This window comes from Adiantum capillus-veneris, chromosome 10, assembly GCF_014529385.1.
Source record: "Adiantum capillus-veneris isolate H3 chromosome 10, ASM1452938v2, whole genome shotgun sequence".
NCBI lineage: Eukaryota > Viridiplantae > Streptophyta > Polypodiopsida > Polypodiales > Pteridaceae > Adiantum > Adiantum capillus-veneris.
This window is the reverse complement of record NC_140940.1, coordinates 124,410,399-124,431,670: the sequence shown is the minus strand read 5'-3', so window position 1 is coordinate 124,431,670 and position 21,272 is coordinate 124,410,399. Positions and strand designations below refer to the sequence as shown.

The 21,272-nt window shown below is 47.2% G+C and overlaps 1 protein-coding gene across 17 annotated transcripts in view; it reads left to right on the top strand.

The window, feature by feature from the left end:
- The window catches only part of LOC147449581 (intraflagellar transport protein 172-like), a 248,756-nt gene that overhangs the window by 207,001 nt on the left and 20,483 nt on the right, over window positions 1-21,272 (top strand). For all 17 annotated transcript variants that reach the window (XM_086521995.1, XM_086522001.1, XM_086522003.1 and 14 more), the window contains 2 exons: window positions 18,237-18,314; window positions 18,402-18,563. In XM_086521995.1, the coding sequence (XP_086378121.1) occupies window positions 18,237-18,314; window positions 18,402-18,563 (240 nt within the window). The remainder of the gene's footprint in view (window positions 1-18,236; window positions 18,315-18,401; window positions 18,564-21,272) is intronic.

The following is a 21,272-nucleotide window of genomic DNA, read 5'->3' as shown; positions in this document are numbered from 1 at the left end:
CTCTACCGCTTTAACTATCGCATCAATGCCACGATGCCCTGCATATGATGGGACATGACTCTCTTCCATGACCTTATGTCGCAGTGGCCTTGTGACACAAAGTCTGCCATGCATCATCATAAAACCATCTCTGAGGAGGTAGTGCTCATGATGTTGCCCCTCTTGTAACTGTTCAAAGATCCTTGCAAAATCTTCATCAGCAGTATACTTTTCCTTCATGTCATTTAGCTCATGATGATAAGGAATTGACACAGCTGAAATTTGTGGCTTTCTTGATAACGTATCAGCCACAACATTCTTCTTGCCTTCCACATGCATAATCTGGAAGTGGAACATGGAAAGAATGTTTGCCCATCGCATATGCTTTTCGGATAATTTTGATTGTGTCAAGAAGTATCGCAAGGTCTGATGATCTGTTTGGACAAAAAAATCAGCACCTAAGAGGTAGTGCCTTCAGCTTGAAAGCGCATGAATCACATCCAAGAGCTCTTTCTCATAGACTTGCATAGTCCTCTCTGGCCCTTGTGTAGCGCGGATAATGTGTCGTGCCCTCTACAGTGTGGGTGTTCCCCAGTGCAATGTGCGTGACAATCTCACTCAACAAACAGAAACTCTCTCAACAGAATGAAATACAAGAAACAATGGATAATAACAGAGACACAACAGTAGACCAGAACAGGTGGACTCGACTAACTCAAAGGACCATGTACAGACTCTGGAGTGGTAGCACACTCAGCTCCAACCCAAGACTCACAGGTACAAAATAGGGTGTTGAGGCTCAGATGTGCATGGATGGTGTAGCAGTTCTCTGTGTAAGACTCTCTAGACGACTACGTGCAAGATAAGATAGAACTGTCCCAAAACGACTCCTGATATGTACAACCATAGGAGCCACCAACGGCCCATAAATGTCCAGCCAGCTAAGTCTATCTCCAAACTGAGTGGTGGTGGTGACTTGGCCACGACGTCCACTAGACCACCGTAGGTACCCTGCCACGTGTCACTCCCAGTCAAAGGGTCCGTCCAGTGTGAACCAGACCAACTGTAGCTAACTGTCCAACTGCCTGTCCTGTGAAGTGACACTGTAGCAGGCTACAGGTTGCCCGCCACAAGACTGGTCACCGTCTCGGTGAGCCAAAACTGAATGAAACTGCAAAAGTAACTATATGTACCATGAAAGATGAGGTAAGAGCACAATCCTGTCACCCAAGGGAAAGGGTCGTCCCCATTGCTGCTCCAGAAGCTTCCGGAGCGGGAGGAGCCATCATATCAATACTGTAACCATGCGGTTGCTGTCCTGTGCTTTGCATACCTTGATTTCCTGTGGTTGTAGCAGCCATCTGCTGCACAGCGGATGGGAGTACCTGCCCTGAAGTGAACTCCGGACGCCCAGTAACGCAACCATGGCGGTGTGCACCAGTAACACCGTCACAGCAAGGAACATTCTGGCTTTGCATGTGTGGCATCTGGATCTGAGACTCTTGCTGAGTGAAGTACTGGACCTGGGGCTGTGGGTAGTGTCCCATGAACTGCTGAGAGTGCTGAGAGGGACATGTTGGGTAGTGTCCCATGAACTGCTGAGAGGGTTGAGAGGGACCTGCTGGGTAGTGTCCCATGAACTGCTGAGAGGGCTGAGAGGGACCTGCTGGCGCTGCAAAGGTGGCTGGACTCTGTACCTGTATCCCTGGCCTAGTCCATCCATATCCCACAGTAGCCTGGGTAGGCCTGTTATCATACATAAGCATTTCTTGAAATCCTTGCACCTGTGCTTTGAGGTCATCAATAATTCTCGACTTTATCTTCAATGCCTGCTGTAGTGCAAAAATCGTTGCATCTCGATCTGCGATGGCACTCTCGGCAACTCGCAGGGATCCCTCCATAGCTGCATATGTGGCGGAGTGATTCTGGTGGGTTGCAGCTAGCTGCTCCACGCCTAGCTCGATGGTGGCAATAGCAGCTTTGGAGTCCTGAAGCAACTTCTCTGAAAGCTGAAACAGAGAAGTGGAGTCGGTCCTACCTGAAGATCCCTCAGATGGATGTGATGCTGGAGGGCGCACATGTGGCATTGCCGGCGAGCTAAAAGTAGGTGCAGATCGTGGCACAACCGGCGAGCTAGAGGTAGGGACACTCAGTGTAGAAGGTGCTTCAGAGATTGTTGTTGTAGGTTCAGCGAGTGATATGTTGACCGGTGTATGAGTGAAGATGGGAGAAGAAGGAAGAGGATCCTGTATGGGTGAAGTGACCATCCTGTCCTGAGGAGCGGCAGTAGACACTGGTGTCGGCACATCAGAACTAGGTGTAGCAGTGGACGTATGACTCTGAAGATGTACCCTAGTCTGCTGTTTCTCAGAAACTGGCAAGGAGAGTAGAGACTTCACTGTATTCTTCATCACTTTCGCCTTGATCTTCTTTTTCTTGGTGACTGTGGGTTTCCTTTTCCCTTTCGAGGTTCCCTGTTCCTCATCCACTTCATTTATGTTGATAGGTATGTTTATGATCCATGCCAAGAGAGGCGCCGCAAAACATCTAAAAGTTAACTGCACAGACTGCACTTGGGCCCGAAATCTTTTAGTCCTAGACTGCAAAGAGCTGAAGAGAATTTGGTGGAATCCACATGGGATAGTGTGGATTAAACAGTACAGCCCGTCGCAGTGGGAGAATGTAGTGAGAATATCTGTTTGTACCTTGTCTTCCTTGGCATCCCGAGCCAGAAAGTAATACCTGAAGATTGCGAGAAGCCGTCTGTTTCGCTCATAATTTGGGTGATCCGAGCTCAATAGCTCTTTACATGCTTGAATTGTCGCGTCCTTGGACAACAAAGAGAAAGTGCGAGTAGTAGACTTCACAGCTGGAAAGTTGGTCATACCCATGGCATGGCCAAGCCTTGTAGCTGTTAGCATGTGGCCCCAGACCTTTGGAAAGTTTTTCAGCAGTTGATGTATCAGTTCTGCTGGAATAGTATCAGGTAAATTTGCATCAGCTAATTCTGTCAGACCCAGAGTCCGTAGCTGAGCAGTCGAAAGCACCTCACTGAGAGATGGTCGAGGTTGCTACATATGAAAATGTAATGAAAATGTTGTGCGATTTTTTGAAGAAGCAGGCCTCTTGATTTCATGAGTGATAATTTGCAGCTTTTCTTTTTTCTGAGCCACCTATGATTGTTCCTCTGGATCACTGGAAGCACCTGACTCTGAATTTACATCGGAATCCTCAGATGCTGCTGAGTCTACTTTGTAGCTTTCATCACTTGGGTCACTGGAGGTTAAGTCATCTATGTCATGGTTGCTGCCGCTTGCAGATACTTCATCTGCTTCGCTCTCTGATTGTTCAACCCGAGCTTTTCTCCTCTTCATCTCTACCTTTTTCTTGCTACTTCCTTCTTGCTACCCCTGCCATGTGAGGTCTGATGACAAACAGAGGATGACTAACAAAGCCGCTGAGTAGCCAATGGAAAAGTAGTAGGATGCAGACGAGTTAGATTTCTTCTGCTAAATCGTTAGGCTGGGCGAGTAATTTAAGGTAGGGTAAATTCGAACCAGGCGAAAGTGGGCGGTTAGGGCGAGAGGGCGCTGGGAGAGGGTAGGGGTGAGAGGGGAGGATAGGGGCGAGAGGGAGGGATAGGGGCGAGAGGGGGTGTGGGAGAGGGTAGGGGCGAGAGGTTTGGATAGGGGCGAGAGGGGAGGATAGGAGAGGGTAGGGGGCGAGAGGTGAGGATAGGGACGAGAGGGGTGCAGGAGAGGGTAGGGGCGAATTTTACGATAGGGGCGAGAGGGGGTGTGGGAGAGGATAGGGGCGAGAGAGGGGGGATAGGGACGAGAGGGGTGTAGGAGAGGGTAGGGGAGGAGTTTTAGGATAGGGGCGAGAGGGGAGGATAGGAGAGGGTAGGGGACGAGAGGTGAGGGTAGGGGCGAGAGAGGGGGGATAGGGGCGAGAGGGGGTGTATGAGAGGGTAGGGGGCGAGTTTTAGGATAGGGGCGAGAGGGGGTGCGGGAGAGGATAGGGGTGATAGGGGAGGGTAGGGGGCGAGAGGGGAAGCTGGGAGAGGAGAGGGTAGGGGCTAGAGGGGTTTAAGTAAGGGTAGGAGCTAGAGGGGTTTAAGTAAGGGTAGGAGGCAGTAGGCTAGGTAGGGGCAAGGGGTTGGGAGACTAGGGTTTATTAAGGCCTAATGAGAGTTAGCACAACAGTAGCAAAGTGCTAGCTTATACAAAGATAGGATAATTTTGAGCAAGTACGAAGAGAGGACTCAGATAAAGAAGGGTATTAAGGCTTGCAATGATTATTAGTAGCCAGCTTTGGAGCACCAAAGAGTACTTTCCTCCTTTCTTTCGTTCTGCAGCAAAGCTGAAAGTTTATTTGCACCAAAGTTTTTTTTGTTGGTATTGGAATCAAAAGTTCTTTGCCAAAACTCTGCCATATTCTTTATATAGACAGCCTCAATCGTCGTCTAAGCAGAATGCCCAAGTAGATTCCACTTTTTTCAAACTGAACAAAAAAACACTCTGACTAGAAGCTTGACTTATAGCAGCAGTTTGGAAGGACCTTAATACTTAACTGCAAATAACACTTAAGATAGAAACAATTAGAGGAGTGACTGAACTGTTGAAGTTCCGATAATACCCAATTACCAGGAGGACTTAGTGGAGAAAAGATATCTTACGAGGAAAGGTGGAAACTTACAAACATAGCAAAAACTGAGACAGTAACAGAACATCAATCCGATAATACCCAATTACTAGGAGGACTTAGTGGAGAAAAGATATCTTAGAGGAAAGGTGGAAACTTACAAACATAGCAAAAACTGAGACAGTAACAAAACATCAATTCTGGTGGAAAGCTCGAGGGGAGGAGAGAGATGGGCCATAGAACCTACAGATGGCGGAAAGTTGCAAACCCTTTACTCAGAGGAGTAATAGCACTTGATTCTGGAGCCATTTACCAGTGGCAAAGGGACGCCTTCCAAAGTGACTAACTGGACAACCCCCTGTGGCAAAACCTCCTGTACTCTAAAGGGCCCTTGCCAAGCTGGAACCAGCTTCTTTGCTTTTTTCAAATATTTTGCCTGATAGAGTAGCACCAATGTGCCTTGCGTTATTTTTGGCTTTCTGAGGTGGCGATCATGCCACGCTTTGCGACAAAGTTGTTCCGCTTGCAGAGCACGAGAAGCTAAAAGGCGGCTTTCATCCAATAAGGTGAGACGGGAGATAGAGGCAGATTCCAGGCCCCCACTTGCACGCAGATTGCCCACCCTAGGGGAACCGGAGTTAAACTCAAATGGAGCTATGGCTTCCAAACCGAAAGCGAGTTGAAAAGGCGTTTGATTCGTTGTTGCTTTGAAAGATGTGCGGTATGCCCAAAGAGTGCCGTACACAGCCTGAGCCCACGTCGCTGGATGGAGATGACATGCTTTCCTCAGTAGAGCAATCAGAACCTTGTTGGTGCTCTCGGCCTGTCCATTGGCTCTAGGATAATAAGAGCACGACTTGCGATGAAAAATCTTGTAATTGGCCAGCAAATTTGAGATCATGTTATTGACAAAATGAGTGCCTCTATCATTGGTGATCTCTAAGGGACATCCAAATCTGCATAAAATATTTTCATATAAAAATTTGGCCACTGTATTGCCGGTGCAATCTACTGTCGCTAGTACCTCTGCCCACTTTGTTGCATAGTCTGTAGCCACTAGCAGATATTTGCGATTACCTGGTTGAGCCGGGGGATATATTGGTCCCACAAAGTCCAAACCCCATCTCTCAAAAGGTAGACACGCCATCGAGACCTGCAAAGGACGGTTGGATTGGTTACTCGGCTTCGGCCCACATCTCTGGCACCCATCACAAACCTTAGAATATGCTATTGCATCCTTAAAAATGTAGGGCCACCACAGACCACTCTGTAGTATCTTCTGAGCCGTGAAGTGACCAGGGTAATGGCCACCAGTGGGACCATTGTGGGCATCCTCCAGAATATGCTCCACCTCATAAGGCGAGACACAACGCTTCAGAACACCTTTTGGTCCCGCTTTGTAGAGCTGGCCCCCGATCAGAGTGAAAGGCCTGGACTTCAACAACAATCTCCTCTTTTGCAATGGGGATGCCCTCTCTGGGTACAGCCCAGTAGATAGAAAATGTAGGACCTCGTCGTACCATTCCGGTGTTGTATCTATTTTAAAAAGATTGCTATCCGGAAAGTCATCCGCAATCCCGGTAGCTTCTTCGCCTGTGTAAATGGGAGAGAGGTGGTCAGCCATTACATGATGCTTACGAGGACGGAGTACCACTTCAAAATCAAACTCCTGGAATAGGAGGAGCCATCGCCATACTCGACCTGCAACCTGTGGCTTATTGAGCAGATAGCGCAAGGCATGGTGATCAGTGATAATTGTGAAGTGGACCCCTAGCAAATAGTGACGAAATTTGTGTAGAGCATACACTATATAGCCAATCCTTCCCTCTCTGTGGTGCTATAGTTTCGCTCTGCTTTGGTGAGCAGGCGACTTGCATAATGTACAGGGCGATCCAAGTTGAACTCTTTGCTAGGCTGAGTCAGCACAGCACCCACAGCCAGCAGACTGCCATCTGTATGCACATGAAAAGGTAGGGCCCAATCCGGGGCAACTAGAATAGGCGCTTCAGTGAGACGTTTTTTGAGGTATGCAAATGCTTCGGCCTCAGGTGTTGACCACCGGAAGGGAACAGCAGCACTGGTGAGCCTGGTCAATGGTTGAGCCACCTGTGCATACATACGTATAAACCTGCGATGATAGCCGGTGTGGCCCACAAAGCTCTGAACACCTTTGGGATTTATGGGAGGAGGTAACTTCAAGATGGCCACTATCTTCTCTGGGTCCAGTGCCAAACCTTGAGCAGACACCACATGGCCCAACAGTGTGCCCTCTGTGACCAAAAAATGACATTTGTTTGGATTGAGCTTCAAACGTGCCTCTCTGCACCTGAGGAAGACTGCAGAGAGCTGAGCAAGATGCTCCTTTAGATTTTCTACTGGGGTCGAACATTGAGCACCCGAGAAGGTGGAAAAGTCATCCATGAATGTGCGAAGGTGATCAGTAAGCAGAGGACAAAAGATGAGATATACTATGCGATTGAAAGAAGGCGGTGCATTTTTAAGCCCAAAAGACATTCTAGTGTAGATGAAAATACCCCAGGGAGTCACAAAAGCTGTTTTGATTTGGTCGTCAGGATGTATTCCTAACTGATTGTAGCCGCTGAACCCGTCCATAAAACTATACAGTACATGGCCAGCGACATCTTCGAGGACTCTCTCAGTAAAAGGTGTCGGAAATCCATCCGGGATTGTGACCTTATTCAGAGCCCGATAGTCGACACAAACTCGAATTTTGTTGGACTGCTTCTTTGGGGCAATAACCATAGGAGACAACCATTCTGAGTGTTCTACTGGTACAATAATACCTGCTTCTTGCATTTTTTCCAACTCGATTTTGACTGCTTCTGCATACTTGGGATTCAATTTGTAAGCACGTCCTCTGACCGGCTTAGCCCCCTCAACCAGAGGAATTGTGTGGACTCCTAGCTCTGCTGGGATTCCTTCTAAATCGTGGTAGGACGAGGCAAACACATCTTTGAAAGAGCGCACGAAGGAGATTACCAGGTCGAGTAGAGCGGGGTGATCCCATAACCAAGTGGCTAATAAGATGGGCTGATGGCTGTGAGGGCCTCCTAGGTTGACCTCTCTGACGGGGTCAGGCGGTGCAGTGGTTGAGGCACCGTAAGGTGGAGAAGATTGTGCCGACTCTGTTAGCCTTTGGACATTATGAGCTGGCGTCTGATCAATGTTGAAATCAGCATACTCTTCCTGCAACCAACCTGATGGAAGCTCTGCAAATGGTAAATCCTCAGATACCTCAAAGTGCTCCGGCATGGGTGGAGAGTCAGATGGAGTAGAGGCTAAGGAGGGTGCTGGGGTGTTGGCCAATTCTTGCAAGGGAGACTTTTTTCCCCTTCTATGGTGGGTTATAGGCTCACCCAGGCCGACGGTTTCCATCAAGGGACCCTTTGAAGGATGGGCACCAGAGACTGGTCCACTTGGTTCTGACTCACTTGAGACTGGTCCACTTGGTTCTGGCTCACTTGGCTGATTGGGATTCTTGGTCTCAGGTGTAGCTTCAGATGTAGGATCAGGGGGATAGGTGAATCTGTTGGCAAAGGTTGAAGAGAGACTACATAGCATTGCATCGAAGAGGTGGCTTCTAACCATTGCAGTAAGTCTTCATCGGACCCATCGGGAGGGACCGGCTGCTACAAGTCAGGGTTGGACTCTATTGACAAAGAGCTATGCTGAACGACCGGATCCATACCTCCTTCGAGACGAATTTGTTGCATTGGAGAGCCAGCAGTATGTATCCACATGGCGTTGGTTCCCCAGTCGTGAAGTGCTTTCGTATGTCGTAGCCATGGCCTACCAATCAGCAAGGGATAACCTCCCTCTACCAGGGGAATATTAACTACCACAAAATCCAAGTTAAAAGTGAAACCTTGTACCTTCAGAGGCACCTCGTCGACTATGCCCACTGGGTAGACTGTTCTCTGATCAGCCAATGTAACAGTGAAAGGAGCAGGTCGGGTAGGCTTTAGACCTAAGGCCATCATAGTGAATTCGGGCATCAAATTGATTCCAGATCCTCGATCAACGGTGACGCCGGATAGTTGGTGCCCAAGAACAGATACAGTGAGGTGAGGGCTTTTATAATCCGTGAGGGGAGCAGATGGATAGGAAATCAAATAGGACTCTGAGGGCTGTACAGGGAGGTGCCCGCCTCTAGGCCCAGCCCCCGGGTACAGAGACTGAATGACTAACAGGGCGTCACTTCTAAGTGTTGCATCAAGCCTTAGCATGTCAAGTATTTTTCAGCAAGTGTTGCTAAGGCTCTAAGTGACACTTGCTGAAAAGTATTTTTCAAGATGGCTTCTGCTGTGGGCTTGGCGCCTTCGAACTGGGCTCCTTTTGTGACCTTAATCTGTTCCAAGTCAGCCACTGCTTCTAAGAAGGCTCCATCAATGTCGGATAACAAGGAAGTTGGTTTGCTCTGAGCAATTGGGAAGGACTTGTCCTTAGGGTCAGGTAGACCAGAGTGAGGAAGTGGAGACTGGCGAGGTGGACCTGTGGGTAGACTGAGACCAAGAGCAGGCGTCACTTCTAAGTAAGGACACCAGCAGGCTCCTCCACTTGCAGAGGCTTAACCACATGAGTAGCAGGTGAAGGTTGAGGCGCGGTGTTCACAGTAATCAAATTTATCTTCGGAAAGGTGAATTCGGGCTGGTTCTGAGTCGAGCCTGAAGACGTGGATGCCCTTTGCTTGGGACAATCTTTACTTTAGTGATCCTTCGAATCAGGGCAATGACGACAAGGAGGGGACCCCTCGGGTAAAGGACACTTGCTCTGATAATGCCCATATTCTCCGCATCTGTAGCAGAGTATGGGCCGATTGGAAGGACGAAACGGGGGACGAGGTGGTTGCTGCATGGAATTTGAGGCTGAGGTGTAGAAACTTTGGGGAACTGAGGGAGTACTGGCATGATAAAAACTGTGGGGTGCAAAGTTGTTGTGCATACCTTGCTGCATAGGGGGTGTTGTCAGCAGAGGAGGCAACTGGTTCTGATGGCCGTAAGGTGAGACCATGTTGGATGCAGGTGCTAGCCCTTGTTGGAGAGAAGGACCAAGATTTTGTTGTATTTGACGCAATCCCTTGAGGTAGTAACAATCCTTATCCTCATGTCCAGCTTTTTCACAGAAGTGGCAGTAAAACCGAAGGGGGCATTCCTGAGGTGGGTGCCCTGGAGAGCGGCATGAGCTACACCAAACCATAGCCTTAGTCTCTTGCTGACACTTGAGCTCTTCTAACTCGCGCTTAATCTGTTCCAATGCCTCATTATGTGTAGGCTTCTCTTGTCTAAGAGAGAAGGACCTCTCCTCTTGAAGAGGTCGTTGTGGCTTTAGGGCTTCCAGTTCCCTACGTAAAGAAGTTAAACGATCAGTAGGACTACCTTCCGAGAACACAGTGGGAGTATCTATTTGAGGAGAGTTGTTGAAGAGATTCCTAGCTCCCTCTATTCTAGTAGCAGCTGCGATGAACTCGTCGAGAGTGGCGTCGGGTCGGAGACTCTCTCGAAGTTTTTGCTGAGAAGTTTTGGGAAGCGCCTTCTCCACCCACTTTTTAACCATGAATTCACCGGGTTGTTGGGGAAGCTTGGCCACCAGCGACTTAGTTTTCGTCATAAGCTCCGCAAAAGTCTCCTCAGGTTTGAGCACCATGTTGGCCAACTCATCCAACACCTTCTCCTGGTAGTCACCTGGCCTGAAAGCTGCACAGAACTGTTGTCTTAAGGCTGCCCAAGTTGCAAAATGGTTCTCTGCAAATTGGCTGTACCATTTATCTGCTAGGCCATCCAAGGTGGATGGAAATAGTACCAAGTAAGCATCTTCTCTGTTTAGCCCACGTCCCCTACAGAGAGATACAAATCTCCTTGCATGGTCGTCAGCATCTTCTGAAGACCCCCCTTTGAATGTAGGGAACTTGATGTTCACCTTGGCCAAAACACTAGCTAGTGGCTCCATGATTCCTTGCTGAGTCTGTTGCACACTAGCTTGTTGTAGAAGAATAGGAGAGAGCTTTTTTGGAGAAGGTGATCGCGAAGATGGGGAACCTGATGAAGGAATGGTTGATGTGATATGTGGGGGTATAGGTGATGAGGTTGAAGGATTTCTACAAGGTGTCAAAGGTCGTCTTCTGTGATAGTACTTCAGAGGGCTCAGTAGCGGGCTTTGACGCTCAACTGACCTCCTTGTATGTGTCATGCAGTGACCTCCAATCCTACCAAGCTTTGGGCAAGAGAACCTTGAACTGGCTGAAGACTGGTCTAGACTCTACTAGACCAAACGAGTGACTAGACTAGCTGGACCAGGGACGAGGGACGAGGAGGACTAGACCAAGGTCGAGGGGTCTAGACCAGAGACGAGGCAAGTTGGACCAAGGCGAGAGGGGACCAGGCCAGTAAGGCGAGAGACTAGACCAGCTAGATTAAGCTATCAAGGGTGAAACTGGACCAAACCAACAGGCTGCACAGGCGAAGCGACCAACAAGCTGCACAGGCGAAGCGAAGAAACCAGCTACTCAACAGAGTGAGACTTCAGTTGAGATCCCATCGTGGTCGCCAAAATGAGAGCACCTGTAGCGCGGATAATGTGTCGTGCCCTCTACAGTGTGGGTGTTCCCCAGTGTAATGTGCGTGACAATCTCACTCAACAAACAGAAACTCTCTCAACAGAATGAAATACAAGAAACAATGGATAATAACAGAGACACAGCAGTAGACCAGAACAGGTGGACTCGACTAACTCAAAGGACCATGTACAGACTCTGGAGTGGTAGCACACTCAGCTCCAGCCCAAGACTCACAGGTACAAAATAGGGTGTCGCGGCTCAGATGTGCATGGATGGTGTAGCAGTGCTCTGTGTAAGACTCTCTAGACGACTACGTGCAAGATAAGATAGAACTGTCCCAAAACGACTACTGATATGTACAACCATAGGAGCCACCAACGGCCCATAAATGTCCAGCCAGCTAAGTCTATCTCCAAACTGAGTGGTGGTGGTGACCTGGCCACGACGTCCACTAGACCACCGTAGGTACCCTGCCACGTGTCACTCCCAGTCAAAGGGTCCGTCCAGTGTGAACTAGACCAACTGTAGCTAACTGTCCAACTGCCTGTCCTGTGAAGTGACACTGTAGCAGGCTACACCTTGCAAAATTCTGCTTTCATAAGCTACTACCCGTCCATCTTGCATTAGCACTGCTCCGATGCTACTGCCACACGCATCACACTGGACCACAAATTACTTCCTGAGATTTGGCAAAACAATTACTGGATCTGAAGTCAACTTTTCCTTTAAGAGACTAAAAGTTGAAATCTCTTTTCGGGTCCATTTGAAAGTGACCTCTTTCTTTTGCAATGCGTGAAGAGGCGAATGCTATCTCTGCAAAATTTCTGATAAACCTTCTATAGTAGGAACACAATCCCAAGAAGCTTCTGACATCGTGCACAGTCTTCAAGTCTGGCCATGTCTTAATAGCTTCGACCTTTTGCGAGATCCATTCTAACACCATCCTTTGAGACTATGTGGCCAAGAAAGTGGATCTCTTCGAGGAAGAATTCACTTTTCTTAGGATTGACAAGCATCATGTGACTGCGCAGCTCTTCGAACACAATGGTCAAGTGACGCCTATGTTCCTCTTCATTCTTCAAATACACTATCATGTCATCGAAGAACGTCCCAACAAACTGTTGATACGAGCGGAAAATCCGGTCCATCATTCTGTTGAACGTGGCAGGAGCATTTGTTAGCCCAAACGGCATCATTAGAAACTCATAAAGACCAAATGTCGTTCTAAACGCAGTCTTGTGCAGATCCTCTGGCCTTATACGAATCTGATGGTACCCACTCTTAAGGTCTATCCTGCTGAAAATTGTAGCACCCTCTAAACGATCGAGAATATCATCAATTCTAGGAATAGGAAACCTATTCTTGATGGTATTCTTATTCAATGCACGGTAATCAATACACATGTACCATGAGCCATCCTTCTTCTGCATTAGGAGCACTGGGGAGCAAAAGGGTGAAGAACTAGACTGAATCAGCCCCTTCTCTAATAACTCCTCAACCTGGTCCATAATCTCTTTCTGCTGTGCCGCACTAACCCTGTAGGGAGGTCTATTTGGTGGGTTGTACCCTGGCACGTCTCTCTGGCGGCAATTGTGACGGTAATGAATCAGAAAAATAGTGACTAAACTTTTGCAAAAATGCTGACCTTTCATTATCTAACACAGATAAATTTGACTGATCACTATCTGAGACATCACGTGCAAAAATCAAGTACATAGAAAGATGATTCTTTATTACAGAAGTGATAGCAGAAGCAGATACAATAGGGACTGACTCTCCTTTAAGCTTTACATCCAAGATGTGAGTTTTGTCCCTATGCTGTACAGTGATCTTTTTGTTGTAGGCATCCAAGACTCCATGCGACTCGGAACATCCACGGGATCCCCAACAAGGCGTCACATCCTTCCAACGGCATGATGTGGAACTCTTCTGTCTCCAAATATGACTGGATATGCAGACGCAGCTTTCCAATAATGGGATTAACACACTCTGAGTGGCCAGGACATGCCAACCCTGCCTGTGCTGTGTACCCCATCTCTTCAGCTCTGATGCCCAGCTTCATAGCTAATTCTGGTGAGATAAAGTTGGCTTTGGCACCTGGATCAAAGAAGATGAGTGCCATTTGATCCCTAACTTTACCCCATGTCCTGCATAATGCACTAGCGTCTGTAGTCGGCCTATCACCCACCATGTCTGGCACCAAACCTGTCGTGGGTTTAGGCTTCTTGCCTTTTGGTCTTCTTGATCCTCTGAGTCAGCTAGTCTTTTCCTTTGTCGACAATTGGTAGCAAAGTGACCAGGTTGCTCGCATATAAAGGATTTTTTTTCAACCATTAGGACCTTCTTTTCCTCGAGCGACTTCCACACAAAAGGCTTCTTTTTCTGTTTCTTTGCCTGCGCTCCAGAAGTCCCGGCTGAATCCTTGTCTTTGGTGGCCTTTTCTGACCCCTGTGACGCATCAGGAGCCGTTTTCACAAAGGACTTCTTCGCTGAATTTTTCTTTTGCTGCCCTTCTTTGTCATTGCTCGGAAACTCACTGTCCTCTCCTTTCAACAAGGCAAGACCAGTGTTCGCAACTTCCATAAGCTGAGTGAGGGTAGCCACTCTGTTCTTTGTACAGTAATCGCGAAGCCCTTTAGACAGCCCACAACAGTACTTCTCTATCGGCTCTGTCAATGGCACAAATCTGTAGGAGGTTACTAAGAGTAACGCTTTACAAAACCTCCTATTGTATTCCACCAAGCTCTTGCACGAAGCTGAAGTAAGATGGTGCCAATCTGTCATGACGGCGGCTTCAAATTCACTTGACAGCCCGGCAGATGCAAACATTTGCTTGAAGTAAACCCAAGTGGCGGGTGCCTGTCCTTGCATTAACAATGTTGTCCACCATGTAAGCGCAATGTCCTTTAAGAAAGTGGTAGCTTTCCTTACCTTCGAGGCCTATGTAAAATTCCCTCCTGCATAAGCTGTATCAAACTGTTGGAGGAAAGTGAGAGCCTTTGTCTTATCCTCCAAACCACTGAAGGTACTGAACTTTATAGCTGCACCACCTTCTTTGTAAGCTTTTGGTTTCTCCAGTGCCCCCAAGTTGTCATAAGGAATGGTCTGCAACATGGGCACTGTAGTAGGCATGATCGGCACATCTTGGCCATTCACATTTTGCGTCAGAGGTGCGATATCTAGCTGCTGTCCAGAAAAACCAGCCATGCCAAAATGACCCTGTGGCACCCCAAATTGGTTGTGGTTGCTTTGAAAACCGTTTTGCATGCCGATACTACCATACATGGGGTTTGGCATCATGCCTTGCATACCCCCAAACACTGTTCCTGGCATGTACGGTTGACTTCCAGACGCATAACCAGCCATACTTTGGAACACTAATCCACCCTCGAAATACCGAGGATGTACCGTGGGTGGTGAAAAAACTGGGTGCATAGCCTGGTATCCAGTTCCCTGTCCATTCAAGACAGCATGCTGGCTCTGAAAGGTGGCGATTGAACTGGCATAACCTATGGAATAGGGGTTCTAGCCACCTGTTCAAGCACGGGAGGAACCTGTTTTGGAGCCCATGACTCTGCAACATGCGAGTGTTCCCTTTCGTCCTAGACCGCATGAAGTACCTTGGCTTGAGCATCAACAAGCTCCGTACGCGGCGTAGGTTGCCTATTTTGTTGTTGCACTGTTGGCGCTTGCAAGAACTTCATAAACCTTGGATTCTGCAGCACGAGCTGCGAAAAGACATTCACCGCGGTAGCTAACTGAGTCCTGAACGCATCATCCTCAAGTTGCCTAGTCATAAAGCCTTGTACTACTGGAGGGAAATTCACATTGACAGGAGGTACAGACTGACGTGGCCATGAGCTCTCTCCAATCTCAAAAACCATAGGAGTCTCCTGTCTGCCCTTCGAAGACGAACCCTCTTCCATAATGCCCTTCCCTTTGGCCATAGTGTAATCCCCCATTCCTACACTGTGTCTTTACCCAAAACAACTGAGGCTCACTCTTTGAGGGAAAAGTGATTGATGTCCCGGCAACGGAACCATGAAACTGGCCCGTGGGGCGGTAGGCGTTGGCTTTCACCCGAAATTCTTTACTTTAGACACACACACAGAGCACTTTGCAAAGAGAACCTGCGACGGGAATTACCACTTGAATACACACACGGCTCGGAAGCTAGAATGCCCCGAGCAGACTCGACAACCTGTAGGCCCCAAAATTGGCGCCACTTTCGGTAGCATAACCTGATTTGGCCAAATTTCGGCAGCATAACAGCCCCAAAACTTGCGCGAAATCAATTCCCTTGCTGGATCTCACTTGCACTGGCGTAAACCCTCTGATTCGTGCCCAAAAACAGTAAATTTAGCTCGCTGTATTTATTGGTTTTTGCCTTGTTTCCAGCCCTAAACAGTCCCCAAACTGTTCTTTGTCAATGGGGCACGATTCTCAAAGCATCTGGCGTCTGTATGGCTGAAAAACATTCAACTTTCTACGCATACACAACACTGAATTTGCACCTGTACGGTGAGGTTATGACCCTCACCAGTGCAGTGCCTGCTTTGGAGTAGCAGCTAGCTACCCCTGTTCCTGCTCAAGGAAACTCTTGCCTCAGCACAAAAGCATGAAACCACACAGCTGTACATCAATCAAATGAAGAGCCCTCTTGTGGGGCATCACATAACTGCACGTATGGGAGAGAGAGCAGTGTGTAGCGTGCAGGGCATCACTCTAGCACCACACTGTACATGGGAGGGAAAGAAAGCACTCCATAGCTCTTAACCTATGACAAAAACTCAAATGAAGCCTCTCCCAGCTTAAAAATCAGCGCCCTTTTTTCTGCATGAGGCAAGTTCATGAAAAATTGCCACTTGGCACATTTACAAGCTTTTGCCCGTTTCGGGGTTGCCGCCTAAAAATCTCCCGACTGGTCGCCCAGTTGACTTCGCGGCAAAGTTGTAAAGTGTTCCCCTAGTCATACCGGAGGTAATGATGCGAACACATTTCGTGGCCCACAATAGCAGTTGCCTAAGTTTTAGGAAATGATTCCGTTGGGCTCTCTGTGGTCATCTGACCATCCATCCTCATTGGGACCGCATCCAAAAATGCAATGTGGTCCAACTGTCGGATATTTTCTCCTGGTAGTCCCACCTTGACTTTATGCCTTTATTGAGTTCACTTCCTAGTATCCACCAACTTGCTAAGTGCGACAGGGGGGACCTATATGATCTTGCTCTGAGCCTAGACATCCTCTTACTATATGAATTCCAGTGCCGACCACTTCCCGTCTGCGGGTGAAACTACCATTCACATTGGCCATACAATGTCCGACCGTTTGCTACGTCAAGAAGAGGGTCTCAAAAATAAAACAAAACCCATTGGAAAGAAACCAACAACTAAAGTTAGCAGTTGCTACGTCCTCGTGACATAGTGAACAGCTGCCACGTCCGCGTGACATACCCCTCTCTTGAAATCGCAAACGTCCTCGATTGCATACCATAAATACTCGCCACTGATGCAGCATGATTCACTTTGGAGTTTCCCTTCGTTGCTCGCCGTTTGGGATTGGGCATGCATTACCGTCAGCTCTGGAGAGAACTAAGCAAGTTGGACTCTGTTTGTGTGCGTGTGGTAGCGTCTCTACTCCTGTGCCTCTACTCCACCTTGATCAAGCGCCTGCGCGTCCCCTACTCTTTTGCAACCTGCGCGTTCTGTGCGTTCAGTCCCTCCCTCGTCAGTCACTTTCTGCGCAAGCTCTGTTCAGCTTGTCAATTCTGCAATATAGGTTTCGTGTGCAGATTTATAGGTTTTTTTAAAAAAGAAGTGTGTGTGTGTGTGTGTGTGTGTGAGGGAGCTTTTGCTATTGTTCACAGTTCAGTTTCAGTTTGTTCTCGACGTTTTGGCTACTGTACAGAAGGTTTGTTTTGGTACAGCATTGTAGGCAATGTACAGAGCTTCGTTTGGTTTAATTCCTAGGGTGAATTGGTTTACAATAGTGAGCAAGTATATAATCTCCAAGTTCCTAGTGCATGTCAGATTTTGGTGTGCCTTTTATCAGCTCATACAAGCACAGAAAATAGATGGCACCCGAGTCTTCGAAAATGGGTGAAATCCGAGCCTGTTTATCAGAGGATTTTCAAAGTGCAAGGATTGCTTGGGAGGGGCAAGAACCCACTCCTGAAGAGCTCATTCCTGTTCAAGCTTTGATGGACCCAATGGTGCAGTATGCTCTCAATGCAGTTATTTTGTTCTTCCCGGGCAAGATGCCTATTGCGTAAGATGTGGGTCAGTGGGTAGACTTTCTTCTTAAACGCCGGGCAGTTCAAGGAGTTTACTTTGGCGCCATAGGTTTTTATGAAGTTTTGTTGGCAGACTTTGATGCTCGTAATATGTTGCTTGAGTTGTCTCCTTTGATTTTTGGTAATCAAATGACGCATGTATTGCCATGGGCCCTTACCAAGGACTATCAAAGCCTAATCCGACATAAGTGCCCGGTATGGGTGGAAATCCTTGATTTTCCACACACTTGGCGCCACTTTCTTCCTATGCTTGCCTCTCATTCGGGAAAAGTGATTTGTCCTCCCAAACTTGATGGCAATACAAATTGCTTTTGTGTGCTTTGGGATACAGATGTTCCCACCCCTGAAGGTATTGTTGTCAACTCGGGGGGCCCACTCATTGGGAAACAGCCTTTCAAGCTTAGATGTGGAAAATTTGCAAATTCATGTTTTCGCTCTGGAAAATTTGGACTTATGCAATCTGAATGTTCAGAGCCTACTTTGCAACCCCTTCCTTCAGTTGTCCCTCGACTTGTTTGTAATGAGAAAGAAAACCCTAATCCTAGATCCGCTGCTACTACGGCTTCCGAATAGTAGGGATTCCTGTTTATGCTGCTAATTGAATGGAGCATACCCAAAGGTACCTATTGCATTGTGCCCATCATTGTTTCACATTTTTTCTATTGACAAAGTTTGTTCACCACTGCCGAAAACTTGTAAGTACATGAGTAGGTGCACAATGAAAACTGACAATGTTTTCCAAACAGATGTACAGCATGGCAGCTATGTGGGAGGATGCTATAAGAATTGCAAGATCTTGGGGTGGTATTTCTGCAGTCAATGAGGTGCACATTGTGATTGCATACAAGTTTTAATTTTTTAATTTGACATAGTGCTAAACTAATTTGATGTCATTTCCTTTGTACGGTAAGGTAGCATATGTGCGGGCAATTGAAACTGATGGGAATAAAGGAATAGATTTTCTCACAAAGCAAGGCCTCCTGGATCAAGCAATCGATTACGCTGTTGATATAGGAGCATTTAACAATGCACTTCAATTGTGCAGTGCAGCATCCACAGATAAGCTAGAAGAGGTAAAGGTTCACTCCTTGTTTTTTCACCTGAAATGGTGTGTTATTTTCTAGAAGTTTTCATTCTTCCTAATGCATATGACTAAATATTTATGACTAATAATGTAAGGAAGAGCAAGGGATTTCTTCTTTCGATCACCTCAAAGAATTTGGCAAACTTTAATTGTGGTGGAATCTCTTTGACTTCTAGAGCCACATCAAATGGATTTTGTGTGCTAAGGTTTTGGATTGATTAACTACTAGTTAAAGTGCACTGTCAATGTTGAGGATTTTGTGGAGCTTTTCTGTTTGCTTTCATCAAACTCTCATACACCTTGGTATGAGGCTGATGCTGCATGATTGTAGTAACTGAGTATGATTGTTGAACATCAATGCTCTGTGTTCCGGATACAACAGCTATTTTACTGTTGTAGTTATTCATGTAGGCTAGGGCCCATGACACAGATACAATGGGCAGTCGAGGCTAGCCATGCATGATCCAGAAGGGTGAAGTGCAGTACAAACTGCATAGACTGTGATTGCTAGACCAACACAACTCTAGACCCATGACACAGTAGATATGGATCAATGTACTTGACTCATTGTCATTCTGGGTAGCAAAGCGTTTTTGCTTTTCGTTTCCACTTATCTCTCACATCCATGATCTCATGATCAATGCATTTGACCTCATCGTACAACTCCTTTTGCACAAGGCGTGGTAAGATGGCGGGCATGTAGACAGGGAACTTAGTGCCTGCACATCCATTGCCTTCACCATCTCCAAAAATCAAGCCCTCTTGATGCACTCCCACCCTTATTATATTTGGGTGAGATACCACTGCTTGTTTTGGGAGGGCTTTGGGCCCCTTTAAAGAGTGATGCATTTTGAGGACCAAAGAGGTTTGGGGTTTCTTCTCTTGGATCTCTAGAGACGCCGAGCAACCATCTTGCGGAAAAAGAGTTCCCACCAGTCACCCCCATCGAGGTAGAGTATAGTTAATAACTTCTTTTTGGCTACACGGTCGAGAGAGATAGTGATGCTGACACCACTTCTGCTTCATTGACTGCGACATAGACATATCATTGGGAGCCCTCAGCTTCGAGAGGTGATAGAGGAGTAGCTCTCACCCAAGCGAGACAATGGCATCCATCCAACTAAGACGCCCACAACACAAACAGATCAGAGCTATCATTGAGCGCCATCAGAGGCAGATGCGAGGTTATCTTAGTCACACAAAACAACAACTTCACTTCATAGAGAGAGAATCTTTCAATGATAACTTGTATATTTGAACTAAGGCTGGTTCACATTGGGGAGGCAGAAAAAACACTCCAGAAGGTGCTTTTCCAGGTGGAAGAGTTGCAAAATGCACACTTCCACCACCCACTTGTTAACATAGAGGGTGGAACAAAAAGTGACTATTTTCTTCCACCGTCTACTATGAACATTGGGCAGCGGCAAAACAACGAGTGAAAGGAATCCATATTTACCAATTGCACCAATAAACTTTATTGTTGGTACTTTTGGAGGAAAAAAATGAAGCCTGAGAGCTGCAGAGTCAACTACAGTCAGACACACGTGGAGTGTCACGGGAGATGGGCACCACATACCAATGGAAAAGAACAGACTAAACAACTTTAAGCACTTCAAATAACAACTGAATTGAAAGAGATGCATGACACGAGACGAGGAGTGGCGGAGTTCCACCCCAAGAGAGCACTGGCCCCAAACCTTGGCGTCCCTTTCGGTATTTCTTTATATTACTTGAACTCTGTACAACGCCGGTTCTCCATCCTCTACACCTCACGTGGAGCAGTCCAAAGAATGAGCCCTTGGCTCATATTTAAAGGCCCTTGGCCATGAAAAGCATCAAACTCAAAAGCATCTGGTCTCAAAAGCTGTCGCCCAAAGTTGCTCAGCGTAAATTACGAAAATCCGTACAGTTGCCACATCATCATATCAACGCGAATTTCGAGAATCCGTACAACTACCACGTCATCAGTTCTCCATGTGTGTGTGTGTGTGTGTGTGGGCTTGCTTTATTTTAATGCCTTTATGTCACTTGGGCCCCATCGGACGGGGTCCCATAAGTTGGTGGGAACTCTTCTTTAAAAGTAGGCCACTTGGCAAGACTTTGTAAGTTGGTAAAACTTCTTCTGCTTCTTCTTCTTAGGGTTTAGGCCCCTCGGCCAAGATCTGCAGGTTGGCTCCGTTCTTCAATGGCTTGACACGTCAACAATTTGTGACATGGAGGGTGGAACTCTTTTTGGCGGGGGGAGATGGGTCGGGTCAGAAGCAAGGCTGCAATTTACTTCCATGCGCTGGCACCCTGCGGGCAGCATTTCCGCCGCGCTATTTGAATAGGCCATCCAACATGTGCCATGGCGATTGGCTACAGAGTTGCTCCCGTTTACTGCCGCCGCCCACTGTGAAGTTATGAACCCATCGTAAGGATGTATTTTTAGATAGGTAGCTCATTTCAGTCTTTAGCTTTAGGCTTACGTTTCTATTTCTCTGAAATGAGAGATTTTCTTTATTGTATGTACTACTATGGTCGTAGGCCACGTTACCCTTGTAGAGATGTTAATATACTCTTTCTTTCTTTCTCAATTTTAGTCGCACACGTCTGAATCCTATCAAGCACAAAAATGGCCTACTACTAGTGCCACTTTCTATATACCTCTTTATTCAGGTTCATTTGCATTTCCTCAGCCATTGGCATCCAAGATTAT